Source organism: Pelophylax lessonae (assembly GCF_965119305.1).
Source record: "Pelophylax lessonae genome assembly, chromosome: 3".
In the NCBI taxonomy this organism is placed as follows: domain Eukaryota; kingdom Metazoa; phylum Chordata; class Amphibia; order Anura; family Ranidae; genus Pelophylax; species Pelophylax lessonae.
Window position 1 is genome coordinate 209,969,376 of NC_138770.1, and position 22,003 is coordinate 209,991,378.

At 40.4% G+C, this 22,003-nt stretch overlaps 1 protein-coding gene across 1 annotated transcript in view; it reads right to left on the reverse strand.

Moving 5' to 3' along the window:
• Positions 1–2,339: 2,339 nt before the first annotated feature.
• PXYLP1 (2-phosphoxylose phosphatase 1) overlaps positions 2,340–22,003 on the reverse strand; it is an 85,603-nt gene continuing 65,939 nt past the window's right edge. The window contains exons 4-6 of the mRNA XM_082252586.1: positions 9,083–9,209; positions 6,588–6,727; positions 2,340–3,808 (exon numbers count right to left, since the gene is read on the reverse strand). Coding sequence (XP_082108712.1) covers positions 2,877–3,808; positions 6,588–6,727; positions 9,083–9,209 — 1,199 coding nt within the window. The 3' untranslated portion in view covers positions 2,340–2,876. The remainder of the gene's footprint in view (positions 3,809–6,587; positions 6,728–9,082; positions 9,210–22,003) is intronic.

The following is a 22,003-nucleotide window of genomic DNA, read 5'->3' on the forward strand; positions in this document are numbered from 1 at the left end:
AAATCCCCTTAATGGGGGCACAGACTGCAATAAAAATTTACAGGTGTTCTAATCCCTCTTCACTCTATCCAAAACTCCAAAAAAAAAAAAAAGTTTGCCTTTAATTATACTTTAATGCACTGTAGTAGCATTAGCTACATACAGTAAACGTAGCTGTGTTCCGGCAGCAATACGGGCATCCTCTCGTCTGCTGCCAGAATTAGAGAATCAGTGCTTCTCTGCCATTCAGGAAAAGCTTTGTATTTGTATTGATGAATACAAGACCTTGTACAAGTCCTTGGATCGGCAGAGGTGGGAAGAGGACTTCACAATTTTCACCTTAACTAATCAGAAGAAACCAGGTATTCACAGATAAAATTACAAGGCATCTCCTGAATGGCAAAAAGCATTCATCCCTGACTCTCTACTTTCGGCAGCAGACAGGAAGTTGCCCGTACTGATGATGAATGCAGAGCCACTTACTGTATGCCGTTAATGCTACTACATTTTATTACAGCACACACACACAGCAGTCGCATTATTCTGTACTTTAAATAGTTTGCTTGAACCAACTTTGCCCAAACAAACTATTTAAAGTGCATTGAAACCTGAAATTCTACTTTAATGATTTGGTACAATGAAAGGCTAGACTTTGAATTTCAATACATCACACAGCATGCCAACCAGGAACCAGTAAAAAACTATTATCAGTGCCAAATGATACAGGAGTTTAAATTATACTTAAAGCCCCAACTCTAGAAATTTAAAAACAACAACCTTTTAATCCAGTTATGTTAGTTAAAAATAGTTAAATATTTTTTATACAGCTGGTTTAAAGACTTTAAACTTATCCATATGTTGGCTTTTGATAATCTCCTGCACATAAAAATTCTGAGCCAGCCGTGTCAGTTGATAATGCTTTTTTGCACAGTACAGACCTCTCAGTCCAACTGTGTTAACACTGTAAACGTAGTTACTGGAGGCGGGAACAGAGATGACCTCATCAGTGTGCTGTGGCTACTCTTACTTTGTCCAGTCAGTAGAACAGGGGCAGTCAAGTGACATTGTCTCATTTTCTACTCACTGGCTCAGCAATATGGCAGGAGTGTAACAATCAGAAGGGTGTTTGAACTGTCACAAACATTTTAACTGGCATTTAAGTTCAGGCATGTGGATTTCAATCATATATTTAGTGATATGGTTGGGGATAAGTTTAAAACAACAGCGACGACTTTTGACAACAACACTAACAGACAATTATTAAGCAAACAAGTCTATGCTGTTGAGCTACGTAAGAAATGATGATCAAACTGACCCTAGAACAGTTACATTATCGGTTTGTATAATTAGATATTAACTTGTAGAGCTTACGAAGCTGCCCTATGAAGACTACTTGTAGCTGTTCTTCTTCACATCCAAGTAATGAGGTCTTTGTCAATTTTACTAAAAGATGTCCACATACAGGAGGTTTCTCACAGAGAACAGAGAGATGTTTTAGGCATAATCCTGTCCAATCTGCTGTATTCCTACCTGATTTAGGCAATATATGCCTAGCACAGAACTGAGGAGAAGACATATTAGGTATTGTATCCTATACATGCTCCACTGCAAATATCTACAGTGGCTGAGTCTTTTTAGGATTACATTCCTCACTGAATAAATCCAAATCAAATTGCCAAACGATCAAGAGTAGTTTAGGGGCCCATTCTTCAGTTCTGCAGTTTATGAGCTTATAAGAAATGGCCATCAACATGAAGATCCAATATGGTCAGCAAGGTTATCAGCAACTGCATAACCAGTAGAGCCATTCTTAAAACAGACCATACACTGCAAGCAAGATCTTCTTTTAAATGTGCCCCCCCCCCCCCTCCTAAAATGCTATGTAAAAGTTTAGAAAATATTAGATATACTCTTCTTTCTTCCAGCTTCCGAAGTGCAGGGGATGAAGTAATTGTCTTGCTGCTGAGATCCTAGGAATGGAAAGTACTCCAAGTCTTGCAAGAAGATACTGCGTCAGAGTGCTGGGAGAGTCTTATTAAGATTTGGGCTACTCTACAATACCCAAATCTTATCTGAAGAAGAATTACATCACTATTACCTTGGTGGTACACAGGGCTGGACCAAGGGGTAGGCAGAAGCAGCGACCGCCTTGAGCATTTCAGCAGGAGAGAGGATGCAAAAAAGGCAAGACCTATGCTGCTAAAGTAGTCTACACCTCATGGGCCACACTTTGTTTTTTTCACTTTGTCTTGGCATTTGCGCCATAGGTGGAAGCTAGGGGAAAGGTAAGCATATTATCTATAATTTTTCTCCTACAAGTATTTATTTTGTTGCACTTTTTTTAATCAAAATTTAAAAGACCTTGCATTTTAGGTACGCTTTAACAATTTAGATCTAGTAGAATGAGCCTTGTATTACACAAAAGGTGTTGTAAACTTGGTTTAACTAGCCAATGAACATCCTGCTGTGTGCTACCAGTTTTTGCACATTCGTTCTGGTTTGGATCTAGTAAACACCACAGATTAATGAATACGTTCATAAGATACAGAACACAATGTAGGCACAAATATGCTTAATACATTCATTATCTAAAATTGTATAATACTACATTGCAGCTCATATTAAACCATTGCCTGGGGCCTTCTATATAAGGCTGATGTTCTTTCAATAATTACTTAGGCGACATTGTGTTTGTGTAAAGGAAAAAACTGCATGGCAGTTGAATTGGTCATTTGGCAGCTCTGAGGCACTTCAAGCTGTCAACATAAACCTGCTTAACCCAGTGCAGAAACACAAAATAATCATGTATATGTCACATTAATAAAGCATGAAGGAGGTTTCCTGTACACAGTTGGACGTAAATCTAAATTGATAGACTTCTTGCTATTCATATTGGTCTAGAACAGCCTTTGATGGCAAGCATCATAGTAACTAGTGCTGTTAAGAGCAGAGAACATTTCTTTTTTCACAAAGTTGACAAACTTTCCAAGAGGACACATTGGCTGACTTAGGCGTCTGTCATTGGTACGGCAAAATGATGTTTGATATGTGACATCCTCTCCATTATACAGAATCCTGACAAAGTGTTCTTTTGCTTTCTCCAAGTTCTGCCACAGCTCAAAGACCAAGCGAGCTGCAAATCGTGGGAACCTGGCTTCTGTGAGCCCGATGGCACTGAGGACTGGGGAAAGAGTCACATCGTGGGCAGAGTATAAGGCAAACACTTCATCCTTTTTGCCTTCAGCTATACGCTGCATTCGGTTTACAGTCTGGTTTAAAAGTGGGTGGGTAGCAAGTAGTGCATACTTGTAATAAAGCTGCTTTTCATGTCTCTCCTTTTCATCCTCTATTTGATGAGATTTAATGACTTTAAAGTGCTCAATGTCAATGCAACCATTTTTGGTGCAGGGGAAACTTACATTGTGGCAGAAATGGCACAGTAACGAGTCAATGGGGTTTGAGGCTCTTAATTGGCGAGTGGGCACCCCAACCACCTTGGCCATACTAATGTAAGTTTTCTCTAGCTGGCTGTTCTTTACTCTAAAGCTGTATTGGCGGCGCTGCTCTTCCTCTAGATAGTGGTTCCTCATAGGGCACTCGCAGTGACCGGAGCAGAAGATACTGCTCCACTGGTGTTTAATGTTTATCTTCTTCCAATCAAAGCCAGGCAGAAGGCTGTAGAGTAAGGCCAGCCCACTTTGAAGTGTCCGGCTCTTTCCAGTGGATTCAAGATAAAGGTGCTTTGTGATCCAGTCATTTGGTATCAGCTTATGTCTCTTTACGTAGTTCTCTTTTAGAATCTGTCCATTCTGTAGATGCTGAACAACACCTGCATTATGCACACAAGATAGTTTGCAGAAGTTAGAGGTTTCTTACTGAAAAATAGGGGACACATGTAAAGTAAAACATGGAGCATTGTCTGCTTATTTTGTAGCTCCCTTGCCCCTTCTAATAAGAAATACGAAGTTGAAAAAACATTGAAAGAAAAGCATACTCACCTTACTTACACCTTTTTGTGAGCTTGTCTAAAGGTGGATGAAATCACTGGGCCTTCTCCTGGTATGCTGGGGAATCTGGAAAGCCCAAATCTTGCAAGAAGTAACGTTTACTTTTTTCTTTCAACGTTTTGTTTTTTTCTGTTTAAATTTAATTAGTAGATTTTTGGGGGAATGGGGATGGGCTAGAAAAGAAGCGTACCACTAATAAATATTAAATAATCTACCTATTATTATGACAGGATGGCATCTAGTGAGGACAGATATATATAGGAGTTTTAGATGATGAATTGTATTAAAACTGCAGGCTTTTCTTCTGATACTGGTTGCATTACTTTTAAGTAATTTATGTATTGGAATTGAGGATGGGAGTTTAATATTTTTTGGCTTTACTAGATGCATGCTAAATCCGGATAGGGACTTAAAGTGGACCTTTACCCCCCTCAACCAGCTTTCCATGATTTTACTACTCTCCTCTTCCCTTCACAGAATTGCATATTTGCAATACTTATCTTGGTTCTTGATGATGTCAAAAGAGAAAGATAGTGGTGCAGGACTTGGCAGGCCAGAGTGTAGTGGCAGATCACAAGAGTTCAACGCTGGATGTGGGAGTATATTTATTGAGCAAAACCCAGCAAAAAATGTAGGAGATGGGTAAAAAAAGAGAAGAAGGGTGAAGTTCCTTCCTAACAGTGTGTAGCTTGGTTCAGTATGACAGCCCTGCAACCAGCAATGGCAGATTTTAGGGATTGAAAGTTTTGGATATACCTGTCAGATCTGTGTTTATTAAGCATTTTTGAAGCCTCTGTAACACAGTGCTCAATGTGGAAAGTATAGAGTAGTAAAAAAACGGAATTAAAACCTCCTATCCTTTACACATGGATTTTGTAGACTTTCTTGGGAGCTTGGAGCAACTGTTGTATTGTATACATAGGGTGAATAAACCATATAATCAGCCTACATTAAACAAAGCAGTCATTCATTCAAACATCTGGGTGACGCTCTCCTAAAGGGAGGACGATGTGGCCAATGAGTGCCACAAGCGATATAATGTATAAACCTAGCTGAATAGTGGTACAGATGAGGGTACAGATGGGGGCCTTGATTGGACCTGCATGGGATGTGTTTTCTCCTCTATAGAAGGTGTATAACAGGGTTGCTTATATTATTGACCCTTGCTACCCCTTTCTGGACATTGGACCGAAGCCTATATGCTTGAAGTCCTTGTTGGTCCTACTGTCCCTCACATTAGGCAACTATAGGTCCTCTAGAACTTTGACACAATGATTGCCATGTGTTTTAATGTAGGCTGATCATATGGTTGATTCACCCTATTTATACAACACAGTCGGTCCAGCTCTTCAGGAAGTTTACAAAATGCATTGAGCTGAATCCCACATTTGTGATAATCGAATGAATTAAAATGAAATGTTTTATCTACATTGCCATGTGTTGGGTAATAGAGGGAGTTTGTTTTATCTTGGTTACATACTGTACAATTTTATCACCCTGTACTTTGATGTTATTATTATTCTTTTAAATATTTTGTAATATATTTAAGATATTGGTTTTGATTCTTATTGAGTGCCCTGAAATTAACAGTCATTTGACAGCTTGACAGGTTAGTTGAGAGCAAAGGCAGCTGTGGCAGTTAATATTCATGGCCTTGTAACTGTTTTGGGTAACAGTTAAATTATTGTGCTAAGTTCCGCTTTGGGGAACCTTTATTACTGCTTTTGTTCTTTTTTACTGTAGCATGCTGTACTTTGCTGCTTTTAACCTGCATTTACTCCTCCAAAGCAGTGCCTCTCAAGTTCTGTGGCTTGTGGAGCACTTTTAAAACAAACAAATCTCAGATGTGGTGGAGCACATGTACCTACACTTACTTCTTACCCTGTAAAAATCATTACCTATAGGTAAATGTGAGTTCTTTTTTATTTTCTTCTCTCCTGTCACTGATGTGACACCTTGTTGCTGGGTGTTATGATGCCTTGCTATACTTACTTGTATTAATGGGCTTTAAAAATTCTTCTGCCTATGGTTTCAGAACCTGTTTTTTCCTGCTTTATGTTCTACTTCTTCTTCTACCACTTCTAAGTCACTGTGCAAAACATTCTCCTCTAACTGTGTCAGCACTCATGAATCAAAACCCCTCCACAACTGATCCCTCCTCCACTTAATTCTCTGTCCTTTGATTGCAGTACATCATTTGCCAATCCAGAGAGGGGCACTTATTTGCTCTCTGGCATCATTGATTATATACTGCGCATAGCACAATCCCTCATACCTTTAGGGGTTTAAAAAGACAGAAGGGTTGTAGCAGCAAACTCCCCACCAATTTGCTGTCCACTGTCATCAAATATATTGCATCTTACAGCAGACTGTAGAAATACAGGAAGGGACCATGCCTGTTGACCAATGACCACCAGTGATCCATAAACCACAGCCAGTAGAAATTTGAAGAAGTCTGGTGAACACATTTCAAAAGCAAGCTATTTCCCCAAAAGCATCAAAAAATTATTTCTTCTGGCTACAATTAACTTGATTCTTGGTCTCATGTCTGATTTTTTGGACAATTTATTTACTATATGAATATGGAAAGAATAGGCTTACCTGTCTGGGTTAGCTCTCCCATTTCACAAGTAGAATGGCTAGGAAAACGAGCAAGGCTACTCAAAGTACCATCCATTTGTGCTTCTGAACCTTTCTTCATGTGACTGAGAAAATCTGCCAAGTTAGGATGAGATGGACTTCTGCATAAAACAAAGAGTTATCAACAACAGCATAAATACATGAGAAGTTTCAAGCTTCAAATAAGCTTCAGTTACCACTTAACTAATATTTTAGCTTTGGTGGGCACTAGCAGATTGGATCAAACTGGGATCTTTTTAGAGGTGTAATCTGACCAATTGAGTTTCAAGCTCTGCATTCTACCCTTCACTTTTTGTAATGGATCAAGTATATTGTCAGACTTCAAATTAAATTCTTGATAATGTTGAAAACATGAAAAATCCATCTGGGGGAAGAAGTTAATGGCTATGGCAGGTTTTGAAGACATGGCAGAGAGGCCTGGGGACATTATATACAGTCGTGCTCATAAGTTTACATACCCTGGCAGAATTTATGATTTCTTGGCCATTTTCCCAAGAATATGAATGATAACAAAAACTTTTCTTTCACTCATGGTTAGTGTTTGGCTGAAGCCATGTATTATCAATCAACTGTGTTTACTCTTTTTAAATCATAATGACAACAGAAACTACCCAAATGACCCTGATCAAAAGTTTATATACCCTGGTGAATTTGGCCTGATAGCATGCACACAAGTTGACACAAAGGGGTTTGAATGGCTATTGAAGGTAACCATCCTCACCTGTGATCGGTTTCCTTGTAATTAGTTTGTGTGTATAAAATGTTAATACGTTTCTGGACTACTGACAGACCCTGGCATCTTTCATCCAGTGCTGCACTGGCGTTTCTGGATTTTGAGTCATGGGGAAAGCAAAAGAACTGTCAAAGGATCTGCAGGAAAGGGCAATTGAACTGTATAAAACAGGAAAGGGATATAAAAAGATATCCAAGGAATTGAGAATGCCAATCAGCAGTGTTCAAACTCTAATCAAGAAGCGGAAAATGAGGGGTTCTGTTGAAACCAAACCACGGTCAGGTAGACCAACTAAAATTTCAGCAACAACTGCCTGGAAAATTGTTTGGGATGCAAAGAAAAACCCACAAATAACTTCAGGTGAAATACAGGACTCTCTGAAAACATGTGGTGTGGCTGTTTCAAGATGCACAAAAAGGAGGCACTTGAAGAAAGATGGGCTGCATGGTCGAGTCGCCAGGAGAAATCCATTACTACGCAAATGCCACAGAGTATCCCACTTACAATACGCCAAACCGCACAGAGACAAGCCTCAAACCTTCTGGCACAAAGTCATTTGGAGTGATGAGACCAAAATTGAGCTTTTGCCCACAACCATAAACGTTACATTTGGAGAGGAGTCAACAAGGCCTATGATGAAAGGTACACCATTCCAAATTACTGTGAAACATGAAAGTGGATCGCTGATGTTTTGGGGATGTGTGAGCTACAAAGGCACAGGAAATTTGGTGAGAATTGATGGCAAGATGAATGCAGTATGTTACCAAAACAAACCTGAGGAAAATTTGCATTCATCAGCCTGGAAGCTGCGCATGGGAAGTACCTGGACATTACAACATGACAATGATCCTAAATACAAGTTGACCTGTCATTGGCTACAGCAGAATAAAGTGAAGGTTCTGGAGTGGCCAACTCAGTCTCCTGACCTCAATATCATTGAGCCACTCTGTGGAGATCTCAAAACGTGCAGTTCGTGCAAGATAGCCCAAGAATTTACAGTAATTGGAGGCTTTTTCCCCAGGAAGAATGGGCAGCTTTACCATCTGAGAAGATAAGGAACCTCATCCACCAATACCACAAAATACCTCAAGCTGTCACTGATGTTAAAGGGGGCAATACACAGTATTTAAACTTGGGGCATGTAAACTTTTGATCAGGGTAATTTGTGTAGTTTCTGCTATTATGATTTAAAAAGAGCAAACACAGTTGATTGATAATAAATGGCTTCAGCCAAACACTAACAATGAGTGAAAGAAAAGTTTTTGTGTCATCATTCATATTCTCTGAAAAATGGCCAAGAAATCATAACTTCTGCCAGGGTATGTAAACTTATCAGCACAACTATATATATTATATATATATATATATACTGTACATACACATACATACATACACACACACACACACACATCTTGCCAATGTAGTGCGGAGATACATAAAAGGCCACGATTCACATGATTCAACCTGTTCCCATCTACCCCAAAATGGAAACAAAAATGTGAATTTCACTCGAGCAGGAAGAGAGAGTAATATGCAACCAATTAGGCATGCATTCCCCTATCATAAGGTGCAAGATATGGAGTGAAGGGAAGGGTATGGCAGTTTCTGAGTCTCTTGAGTAACATGCAAAGATTGGGTTTTAATACAAAATTACATTGCATTACATTAAACACAAACATAGTTATACATGAGTATAAGACTACTCAAGGAACATGGACTGTACCTGTCAGGCTCCAGCACACAGTCAATATCAGGTCTCTTGGTTCTGGGAATCGCATACAACGGATACCTGTCTCCATGACGGATCATCACCTGGACGGAAACCAGTTTCAAGTTGTGTGGTGCGTGGCCTAAACACAGGAAAGAACATATGAATCTAACTACATATTAACAGGCAATTTCCAAAAAAAAAAAAAGGCGTAAAATGCCTGAACTGGGAATTTACAAAACCCAGAAGCTACTTGAGAGGGATACACATAATTATTACTTCTTAGGCAAGCCATACACAGTTTGAATCTCATCCGGCTCAGCAGGAACCGGCCTGAGATTCAAACCATTAAAAGGCAGGCTGAAGGTACCAAGTTGATTGAGCGATCAACTTGCTTGCAACTAGGCTGCTGGAAGTTGCCGCTAGTGATAATCATGGTCTTCTGCTGGTGGGGATGTCTTCGCAGATGGCTTTCTAAGACAATTGCTCGGCAGGAGGGATTCCCCTATCAACACGGTTTGTATTGATGGGGGAATCTAGAGAATTTCTTTCCTGCAACCCGTGCTTGCAGAAAAGAAATTTGCCCCGTGTATGGCCGGTTTACTGGACATGAACTAGTCTCTACTACTAGAACTCTAAACTAAAGAACAACTTTTCTTGTGAGGTTTTAGAGTCTTATTTAAATACTTTTACATTTATTTAATACAAAGAGCATGAAGCAGTAACTTGCAAAAACCAACCTGAAGTAACTTATTGGGAAAAATGATTTTGTAAGCTGAAAGCTAACTGGTTGCTATTGGTTACAACACTATACATTTTAAACTTTTTTTTTTGCTATTAAAAAAAAAAACAGATTTTAAAAAGCAATACATTTAATAGTGAATGACATCTGACAAGCCAAAATAGTACAAAAGAGTTCAGTCTTAGTACAGGAGTTTCATTTTCCACACACATTTATGCTAATAATAAGAAACAGCCTAAAATACTGAGACCAAAAGCCACTCTCACACTTCTGTCTAGTCTTGATTTCCTGTTTCAAGTTTAGCACAGACACTTTTGGTAAAAGAGGAAGTTCTATAGACTATAGGTCATGAGCCCCCACATAGAGATAGAATTTTCACAGGACTTTAGTAAAAGGATACAACTGAGAATGAATGCTTATATGTCAGTTTTTTGCAAATTTTAACAAGTTTTTCATCTAGATTTTAAAGATAGTAAATAAAATATGACAGATAATGACTGCCAAAATTGTATCTAAAGGAGACATAATAAAATGCTTATTCAATAAACAGTTCAAAAACAAATAATATAGTGCAGTAATACATAGAATATGATTTACTACAATTTCAATGTATTACAATCATCCAAGTCTGAACATTATTTAGAAAAATGTACATCAAGATATGTGAGCATCATTTGCTCACATTTACGTATAAGTGAAGGCAACATTTTTTTTTTTTAGTTTTGTATAGAATGGAGAGGGATTAAAACACCTGTTAGGTTTTTTTTTTTTATGTCTGTGCCCCATTAACCACTTCCATACAGGGCACTTTCACCCCCTTCCTGCCCAGACCAATTTTTAGCTTTCAGCGCTCTCACATTTTGAATAATAACTCAGTCATGCAACACTGTACCCAATCAAATTTTTTTTATCATTTTTTTTCACACAAATAGAGGTTTCTTTTTGTGGTATTTAATCACCACTGGGTTTTTTTATTTTTTTTCGATATAAGTGAAAAAAGAGCGGACATTTTGAAAAAAAACAAAAAACATTTTGTTTGCAAATAAGTAATTTTTTTTCATAAATTTGGGCCAAAATGTATACTGCTACATATCTTTGGTAAAAATAGCCCAAATTAGTGAATATTATTTAGCCTGTGTGAAAGTTATAGAGTCTACAAGCTATGGTGCCAATCATTGAAAAATGATCACACCTAATCACACTTGATGTACCGATGGCCTATATAATTTCTTGAGGCCCTGAAATGTCAGGAAAGTACAAATACCCCCCAAATTATCCCTTTTTGGAAAGTAGACCATCCAGGGTATTTAGTAAGAGGCATGGCGAGTTTTTTGAAGTAGTATTTTTTTTTTCCCCACAATGCTTGAAAAAATAAAGAAATTATTATTTTTTTTAACACAAAATTGTCATAATACCAAGGTATTTCTCACACAGTAGGTTAATGGGAAATCTGGGTTAGGCTGCTATAGTCTAAGACCAGGTTCAACCAATGTAAATGCACATAGAATGTATGTGGGAATAAAGACGGTATAAAATAAAGGAATGTAAAAACACAAGGCGTGTGTAGTGTGTGTATAAGATTGACACTGTGTGCTAATATCCTATAGCAAATTCAATAAATAAATAATAAATGTGTTCACTGCCTTATATGCTTGTAGAAAATCAACATAAATATACATATAAATATAAATATAGATATAAAGGCATAAAAAGATAATAATAATAAATAGTGGTGATATAAAGTGTTGATGTGCAAAAGTGCTAGAAGAAATATAAATATAATGCACTAATCAAACTATATAGAGTGTATACCGAATTGTCATAACCATCTATTCGATAAAGTGCAAATGCATACTCATAAACAATGGAAATAAATAAGTGAGTGAACTGTGTGCATCCCACACTGGAGACAGTATTAAAACTAATAAATAAATAAGTGCAGCCGTGCAAAAAACTATATAAATTATAAAGGTGAAGACCATATAAACTCAAATGGTCAAAAAGCAAGTTCAGTGTATTTTCAAAATTGTCCAAAAATCGTGCAATCAGAGCTGGTACAGAAGTCCTAAAAATCTATAGTCCATAAAGAGATGGAATAAGGTGCTCTTTTTTTCTCTATGTAGCCGGGAGTGCAGTGAGTGGTCGGAAGATAAGGTGCTCCCCTACTCCTGGGGTCCTGTGCTTACCGGATGTCCGTACCCCTACAGGGGTTAATGGCGGGTCGATAACAGGGATCGCTCCCATACACCGGCAACCTGGTTCGGTCCTATCCTTCCTATTACCACTCGTATCCACTCCTTGCTTCAGTACATATAGGGGTTAAAGCATCAGGGAGAGAGCTCCAGTACAATTCCCGGGTATAAGAGAAAGGGGAAAAACAGAAGCCTCCGATAGTGCAGGATTGCCTTTAAAACTTTTATTTAGAATCCAAAATAGACATGTACTCACATAAAATCAACAAGGCTTCTCCAGATGACGTCAGTGTGACGAAACGCGTCGAGAGCGTGACCACATCACTTCCGTCTGAACGATCCCGAGGCTAGGAACGCATATCTGGCGGTTGGGACGCACGCTTATCCCAGGCGTGCACCGCAAATGAGGTAGTTGCGGACCCTATGCCATACGGATGCGCTGCATGTTGATTTTATGTGAGTACATGTCTATTTTGGATTCTAAATAAAAGTTTTAAAGGCAATCCTGCACTATCGGAGGCTTCTGTTTTTCCCCTTTCTCTTATACCCGGGAATTGTACTGGAGCTCTCTCCCTGATGCTTTAACCCCTATATGTACTGAAGCAAGGAGTGGATACGAGTGGTAATAGGAAGGATAGGACCGAACCAGGTTGCCGGTGTATGGGAGCGATCCCTGTTATCGACCCGCCATTTACCCCTGTAGGGGTACGGACATCCGGTAAGCACAGGACCCCAGGAGTAGGGGAGCACCTTATCTTCCGACCACTCACTGCACTCCCGGCTACATAGAGAAAAAAAGAGCACCTTATTCCATCTCTTTATGGACTATAGATTTTTAGGACTTCTGTACCAGCTCTGATTGCACGATTTTTGGACAATTTTGAAAATACACTGAACTTGCTTTTTGACCATTTGAGTTTATATGGTCCTCACCTTTATAATTTATATAGTTTTTTGCACGGCTGCACTTATTGATTAGTTTTAATACTGTCACCAGTGTGGGATGCACACAGTTCACTCACTTATTTATTTCCATTGTTTATGAGTATGCATTTGCACTTTATCGAATAGATGGTTATGACAATTCGGTATACACTCTATATAGTTTGATTAGTGCATTATATTTATATTTCTTCTAGCACTTTTGCACATCAACACTTTATATCACCACTATTTATTATTATTATCTTTTTATGCCTTTATATCTATATTTATATGTATATTTATGTTGATTTTCTACAAGCATATAAGGTAGTGAACACATTTATTATTTATTTATTGAATTTGCTATAGGATATTAGCACACAGTGTCAATATTATACACACACTACACACGCATTGTGTTTTCACATTCCTTTATTTTATACCGTCTTTATTCCCACATACATTCTATGTGCATTTACATTGGTTGAACCTGGTCTTAGACTATAGCAGCCTAACCCAGATTTCCCATTAACCTACTTTCCCGGCAGCGCCAATCACTTCCCTTTTGACATATATACCTGACGCTCCCCCATCGGGGGTGCATCTTCTGAAGTGGGCAGCAGCCATTAGTGTCTTATTCATACTTTTTTATATATAGCTTATCCTAAGCGCGGATCTTTCTTCCTTTCTTCATTTCTCACACAGTATATGCATACTTGCAATTACACCCCAAAATACATTCTGCTACTCCTCCTGAGTATGGCAATACCACATGTGTGAGACTTTTACACAGCCTGGCCACATACAGAGACCCAACATGCAAGGAGCACCATCAGGTGTTCTAGGAGCATAAATTACACATATAATTTCCTAACGACCTATCACACGTTTGAAGGCCCTGGAGCACCAGGGCAATGGAATTACCCACAAAGTGACCCCATTTTGGAAAGCAAACACCCCAACGTATATTCTATGAGGCCTAATGAGTCTTTTGAACATTTTTCCACAGGTTTTTGGAAAATGTGGAAAGAAAATTAAAACTTATTTTTTTTTTTTTTTTTTACACAAAGTTGTCACTCTATAGGATATTTCTAACACATAGCATGTATATAGCAAAAATTACACCACAAAATACATTCTGATACGCCTCCTGAGTATGGCGATACCACATGTGTGAGACTTTTGCACAGCCTGGCCACATACAGAGGCCCAACATCAAAGTAGCACTTTCAGGCGTTCTAGGAGCATAAATTACACATCTAATTTCATTACAACCTATCACATTTTTGAAGGCCCTGGAGCCCCGGGACAATGGAAACGCCCACAAAATGACTCAATTTTGGAAATCAAACACCTGATGTATAATCTATGAGGCATTAGCTGCAGATGGGTACTTAGGTACTCTGATGAGCTGGAGACAGGTAAACGGGTAATCTGATGGGCTGCAGATAGGTACTCGGGTACTCTGATGGGCTGCAGATAGATACTTGGGTACTTTGGCTACAGAGAGGTACTCGGGTACTCCGATGACAGGTGCTCAGGTACTTTGATGAGCTGGTGACAATTTAATTGGCTCTTTACCTTGATCGGGGATGGACTGTGTCAGAGTGACACTCTCCATCCCCGATCGCCACTATACATGCCCATAGGGGCGCGCACGAGTGGCGTGCACAAGGACAGTGCATGTCGTCGGCTTTAATTGGACACAGCCGGTCACATGGTAAAGAGCCATTTTTTACTGGCTCTTTACACTGATCGAGGACGGACTGTGTCCCGAGGAACACGCCTCATCCCCGATCGCCACGCTGCTTTCCCCCGGGCGCGGGAGAGCGGCGAGAATGGGTGGATGTCATATGACGTCCGCCCGGAGGGACAGAGTGTTCCTGCCGGTGTAATTTTATAATGCGCCGGTAGGGAAGTAGTTAAGGAGATTCACTTTCTCTATTTGTACCATTATCATCGAAAGTCAAAGAAAAAGAAAATCTTAAATTTTGGGTTGTTCCCAGATCAGTAACAGAGGGGAAATCTTCTTGATGCACAGATCAGAATGTAGTCTGTCTGCATCCTGATCCATGCATTGGACCTGTACGGATGTCCACTCTGGGATATGCATGAAGATTCGCACAGCCAGCTGTCTGTCATTGATTAGTACAGGCTGCCTGCGTGGGTCTGCACTGAACACCTGGGCATTCCACGATTGTGAATAGGGCCTCGTCACACAAGTGTACAGATTGGTACAACCATGTTATTAGGCCTAACCACTGGAAGACTTACAGCATATGTCAAGTTAACATGTAGCAGTGCAAATAGAAAGGGGAGGAGGGTTTACCTGTCTCTCTTATATACTATTAATAGGTTAAAAACAAGGTAACTAAATCTTACATAAAAAGATTGCTCTTTCTGCAATGATTATATATATATATATATATATATATATATATATATATATATATATATACACATACATACACACAGTATATATTACTCAACGGTCGCCACTGCACACAACTCAGAGACAAAAAAATAAGTCCGGGTACGCAGCAAAGTCTGTAGTACATATAATCCGAAAGAGAGAGAGCAGCCCTTCATTGTGTGATCACCTTTCAAGACCCTTGAGTGCTGCTCTCTCTTTTTGTTTTTTTTTACACTGAAGTCTTTGCTGTGCAGCCGGGCCTATTTTTATATCCCTGATTTAGGTGTGGTGGCAACCAATGTTCCCTTTAAGGTGCGTGCATGCGCGGACGTGCAGTGTCATTGAAGGTCCCGCGCAAAGCACAGATTCAGACCGCGCAGCCACAGACGTGGCGGCCGGGGAGCAGAGCGTGCGCCCCGAGAGCACGCCCATTGTGTCACAATAGTGAATGAAAATTCGCTATTGTCACACGGATCCTCCTCCTGGCCAATCAGGGAGCGGGTCCTCCCACTTCCTGATTGGCCGAAAGGCCAACCCCATGCCATTGGCCGAGGAGGAGGCGCCGGGATGACTGAGGAGATGCGGGAAGCCGGGGACTGAACTGAAGAGACGCTGCCGTGACCGTGAGGTAAGTGCACTGACGGGTCTCGTGGGGGGGTCTCGCAGGCGCTCTGCATTGAAAGGTGGCACGCTGGCATCTCTACATTGAAAGGTGGGCAATGGGGGCAATGCTGTGGGCACTCTGCATTGATTGGGGGCAATGCTGTGGGCACTCTGCATTGATTGGGGGCAATGCTGTGGGCAATCTGCATTGATTGGGGGCAATGCTGTGGGCACTCTGCATTGATTGGGGGCAATGCTGTGGGCACTCTGCATTGATTGGGAGCACGCTGGTCACTCTGCATTGACGTCCCCCCCAGCCACAGAAAAATGATCAAACGTTGACCCGGTCCGCGGCGATAAAAAGGTTGGGGAGCACTGCGCTCAGAAATTTTTTTATTTGCTCAGCACAGTAAAACATTAGAGGGAACATTGGTGGCAACCACTGGATAATATATATATATATATATATATATATATATAAATAAATAATATATATAGACACACACACACATACTATAAACACACACACACAGTATATATATATATATATATATATATATATATATATATATATATATATATATATACACACAGTGCCTTGCGAAAGTATTCGGCCCCCTTGAACTTTTCGAACTTTTGCCACATTTCAGGCTTCAAACATAAAGATATAAAACTGTAATTTTTTGTGAAGAATCAACAACAAGTGGGACACAATCATGAAGTGGCAAGAAATTTATTGGATATTTCAAACTTTTTTAACAAATAAAAAACTGAAAAATTGGGCGTGCAAAATTATTCAGCCCCCTTAAGTTAATACTTTGTAGCGCCACCTTTTGCTGCGATTACAGCTGTAAGTCGCTTGGGGTATGTCTCTATCAGTTTTGCACATCGAGAGACTGAAATTTTTGCCCATTCCTCCTTGCAGAACAGCTCGAGCTCAGTGAGGTTGGATGGAGAGCGTTTGTGAACAGCAGTTTTCAGTTCTTTCCACAGATTCTCGATTGGATTCAGGTCTGAACTTTGACTTGGTCATTCTAACACCTGGATATGTTTATTTGTGAACCATTCCATTGTAGATTTTGATTTATGTTTTGGATCATTGTCTTGTTGGAAGACACATCTCCGTCCCAGTCTCAGGTCTTTTGCAGACTCCATCAGGTTTTCTTCCAGAATGGTCCTGTATTTGGTTCCATCCATCTTCCCATCAATTTTAACCATCTTCCCTGTCCCTGCAGAAGAAAAGCAGGCCCAAACCATGATGCTGCCACCGCCATGTTTGACAGTGGGGATGGTGTGTTCAGGGTGATGAGCTGTGTTGCTTTTACGCCAAACATAACATTTTGCATTGTTGCCAAAAAGTTTGATTTTGGTTTCATCTGACCAGAGCACCTTCTTCCACATGTTTGGTGTGTCTCCCAGGTGGCTTGTGGCAAACTTTAAAGGACACTTTTTATGGCTATCTTTAAGAAATGGCTTTCTTCTTGCCACTCTTCCATAAAGGCCAGATTTGTGCAGTATACGACTGATTGTTGTCCTATGGACAGAGTCTCCCACCTCAGCTGTAGATCTCTGCAGTTCATCCAGAGTGATCATGGGCCTCTTGGCTGCATCTCTGATCAGTCTTCTCCTTGTATGAGCTGAAAGTTTAGAGGGACGGCCAGGTCTTCGTAGGTTTGCAGTGGTCTGATACTCCTTCCATTTCATTATTATCGCTTGCACAGTGCTCCTTGGGATGTTTAAAGCTTGGGAAGTCTTTTTGTATCCAAATCAGACTTTAAACCTCTCCAGAACAGTATCTCGGACATGACTGGTGTGTTCCTTGTTCTTCATGATGCTCTCTGCGCTTTAAACGGACCTCTGAGACTATCACAGTGCAGGTGAATTTATACAGAGACTTGATTACACACAGGTGGATTCTATTTATCATCATTAGTCATTTAGGTCAACATTGGATCATTCAGAGATCCTCACTGAACTTCTGGAGAGAGTTTGCTGCACTGAAAGTAAAGGGGCTGAATAATTTTGCACGCCTGATTTTTCAGTTTTTTATTTGTTAACAAAGTTTGAAATATCCAATAAATTTAGTTCCACTTCATGATTGTGTCCCACTGTTTGAACCCTGAAATGTGGCAAAAGGTCGCAAAGTTCAAGGGGGCCGAATACTTTTTCGCAAGGCACTATATACATATATATATATATATATATATATATACATACACACACACACACACACACACACACACACACGTATACACACACACACTCACATATTTTGGAATACCCCAATTTTTCCAATTTTATTGAAATTTACGCAGTTTATTGTCTCAATATACTCTGAAAATAAAGCACAGGATGAATAAACAATTGGACATAAAACAGAAATTACGGAATAAATTTATTTAACAAAATGTACTCTAAAATTTTGATTCATCAAAGTAGACACCTTTTGCAGATATAACAGCTGATTACACTCATGGTATTCTTTCTACAACAAAAATCAAGTATTTATAGGAAGAAAATAAGTTCTTCCCACCACTGTTGCACTTGTAGGTTGCTTTGATTTCACTCTTCTGTTCAGTACATCTCATAGTTACATAGTTACATAGTAGGTGAGGTTGAATAAAGACAATAGTCCATCTAGTTCAACCTGGGTAGGTGTATGTGGCCGTAATCATCTCTCATACCCCTGGATGTTCTGATTCTTGAGATGTACGTCTAAGAGTCTTTTGAAAGCCACCATACTTCCCGCAGAAACCACCCCTTGTGGTAGAGGATTCCACAATCTTGTAGCCCTAACAGTAAAGAACCCCCTACGTTGCCTGAGGTTAAAACGCCTCTCCTCTAATCACATTGTATGCCCTCTAGTCCTCATGCAATCCTTTCGACTGAATAGCTTTTTTTTCTATGCTGAGATCACCATTGAGGTATTTATAAATTGCTATCATGGCCCCTCTCAGGCGTCTCTTCTCCAGGGAGAATAAATAAAGCGATTGCAGAAGCTCTTCATAATTAAGGTCCTCCAATCCCCTAATTAGTTTAGTTGCCCTTCTCTGGACTCTCTCCAGCTCCAACACATCCCTTCTGAGGACCGGCGACCAGAACTGGACAGAATACTCCAGATGTGGTCGGACCAGAGTTTTATAAAGTGGTAGGATTATAGTTTTATCTCTGGAATACATCCCTTTCTTTATGCATTCTAATATTCTGCTGGCTTTGGCAGCTGCCGCTTGACATTGCATGCTATTGCTTAGTCTATCCTCTACCAGGACTCCCAGATCTTTCTCCATTTTTGATTCCCGCAAAGTTTCCCCCCTAAAGTGTATTGTGCTTTTATGTTTTTAGTCCCCAAGTGCAAAACCTTATACTTCTCCACATTAAACCTCATTTGCCATGTGGCTGCCCACTCTGTTATTTTGTCCAGGTCATTCTGTAGGATATCTGCTTCATGCTGTGCAGTTATTGCCCTGCCCAATTTTGTGTCATCTGCAAAAACTGATATAGAGCTACTGATCCCGTCCTCAATGCGGTTTATGAATAAATTTAACAAGGTTGGTCCCAGGACTGAGCCTTGGGGGACCCCACTTACCACCTCAGACCATATCAAACCAGCTCCATGGTTTTTAAGCCTGGAGACTAGCCTATCCAGGATTTGAAGCCTACCGTTTTGTTCTTTTCTTATAAGGTAGTTCTGACACAGCCTGGAGGTGTGTTTTGGGTCATTATCTAGCTGTAGGATTAATCTTTGACCAACTAGGTGTATTCCAGATGGTATTGCATGGCGCTGTAAAATGCTGTGGTAGTAGTTTTGGTTCAGGGTGCCACACACTCTGCAAAAGCCGACTCTGGATCCAGCATAAAAGACCTAGACAATAATGCCTCATCTTCCATGTTTAACAGCTGCTCACACACACCTGCTGTAGGATTAATCTTTGATCAACTAGGTGTATTACAGAGGGTATTGCCTGGTGCTGTTAAATTCTGTGGTAGTAGTTTTGGTTCAGGGTGCCAATTACTCTATGCATTAAGATAAAAAACCTTCTGTGTGCAGTAGCCCCCCCCCCCAATACTTACTTGAGCCCATCTCAATCCAGCAATGTTGTAGGAGTGTCTTGGCTGCCCGGAACGTTCCCCCCTCATTGGCTGAGACATCAGTGTGGCGCCACTGGCTCCCGCTGCTGTCAAAGTGAGCCAATAAGGAGAGAAAGGGAGTGGACACAGTTTGGAAAAAGGGAGCTGTGGCTCGGCTCGGGTGACCCCATAGCAAGCTGCTTGCTGTGGGAGCATTTAACAGAAAGGAGGGGCCAGGAGAGCCACAGAGGGACCCGAGAAAAGGAGGATCGGGGCTGCTCTGTGCAAAACCACTGCACAGAGCAGGTAAGTATAACACGTTTGATATTTTTACCAAAAAAAGAGAGACTTTAGCATCACTGTAACTTTCTACAAAATACTGTAAAAATGGGGGTGCTCTAAAAGTTTTGAGTGGTAGTGTGTATATATACATACATACATACATACACACAAAGTATCTCATAAAAACCACATTTTTGTAAATATTTTATTATATTTTTTCATGTGACAACACTGAAAAATGACACTTTGCTACAATGTAAAGTAGTGAGTGTACAGCTTGTATAACAGTGTAAATTTGTTGTCCCCTCAAAATAACTCAACACACAGCCATTAATATCTAAACCGCTGGCAACAAAAGTGAGTACACCTCTAAGTGAAAATGTTCAAATTGAGCCCAATTAGCTATTTTCCCTTCCCGGTGTCATGTGACTCATTAGTGTTACAAGGTCTTGGGTGTGAATGGGGAGCAGGTGTGTTAAATTTGGTGTTATCGCTCTTACTCTCTCATACTGGTCACTGGAAGTTTAACATGGCACCTCATGGCAAAGAACTCTCTGAGGATCTGAAAAAAAGAATTGTTGCTCTACATAAAGATGGCCTAGGCTATAAGAAGATTGCCAAGACCCTGAAACGAAGCTGCACCGTGATGGCCAAGGCCATACAGTGGTTTAACATGACAGGTTCCTCTCAGAAGAGGCCTCACCATGGTCGACCAAAGAAGTTGTGTGAACATGCTCAGCGTCATATCCAGAGGTAGTCTTTGGGAAATAGACATATGAGTGCTGTCAGCATTTCTGCAGAGGCTGAAGGGGTGGGGGGTCAGCCTGTCAGTGCTCAGACCATACGCCACACACTGCATCAAATTGGTCTGCATGGCTGTCGTCCCAGAAGGAAGCCTCTTTTAAAGATGATGCACAAGAAAGCCCGAAAACAGTTTGCTGAAGATGAGCAGACTAAGAACATGGATTACTGGAACCATGTCCTGTGGTCTGATGAGACCAAGATAAACTTATTTGGATCAGATGGTGTCAAGCTTGTGTGGCGGCAAATAGGTGAGAAGTACAAAGACAAGTGTGTCTTGCCTACAGTCAAGCATGGTGGTGGGAGTGTCATGGTCTGGGGCTCTGGCACATGAATGCCAACATGTACTGTGACATACTGAAGCAGAGCAGAGACTGGCCCGCAGGGCAGTATTCCAACATGATAACGACCCCAAACACACCTCCAAGATGACCACTGCCTTGTTGAAGAAGCTGAGGGGAAAGGTAATGGATTGGCAAAGCCTGTCTCCAGACCTAAACCCTATTGAGCATCTATGGGGCATCCTCAAATGGAAGGTGGAGGAGCGCAAGGTTTCTAACATCCAGCAGCTCCGTGATGTCGTCATGGAGGAGTGGAAGAGGACTCCAGTGGCAACCTGTGAAGCTCTGGTGAACTCCATGCCCAAGTGGGTTAAGGCAGTGCTGGAAAATAATGGTGGCCACACAAAATATTGACACTTTGGGCCCAATTTGGACATTTTTGGGTGTACTCACTTTTGTTGCCAGTGGTTTAGACATTAATGGCTGTGTGTTGACTTATTTTGAGGGGACAGCACATTTACACTGTTATACAAGCTGTACACTCACTACTTTACATTGTAGAAAAGTGTAATATATTTGGTGTCACATGAAAAGATATAATAAAATATTTACAAAAATGTGAGGGGTGTA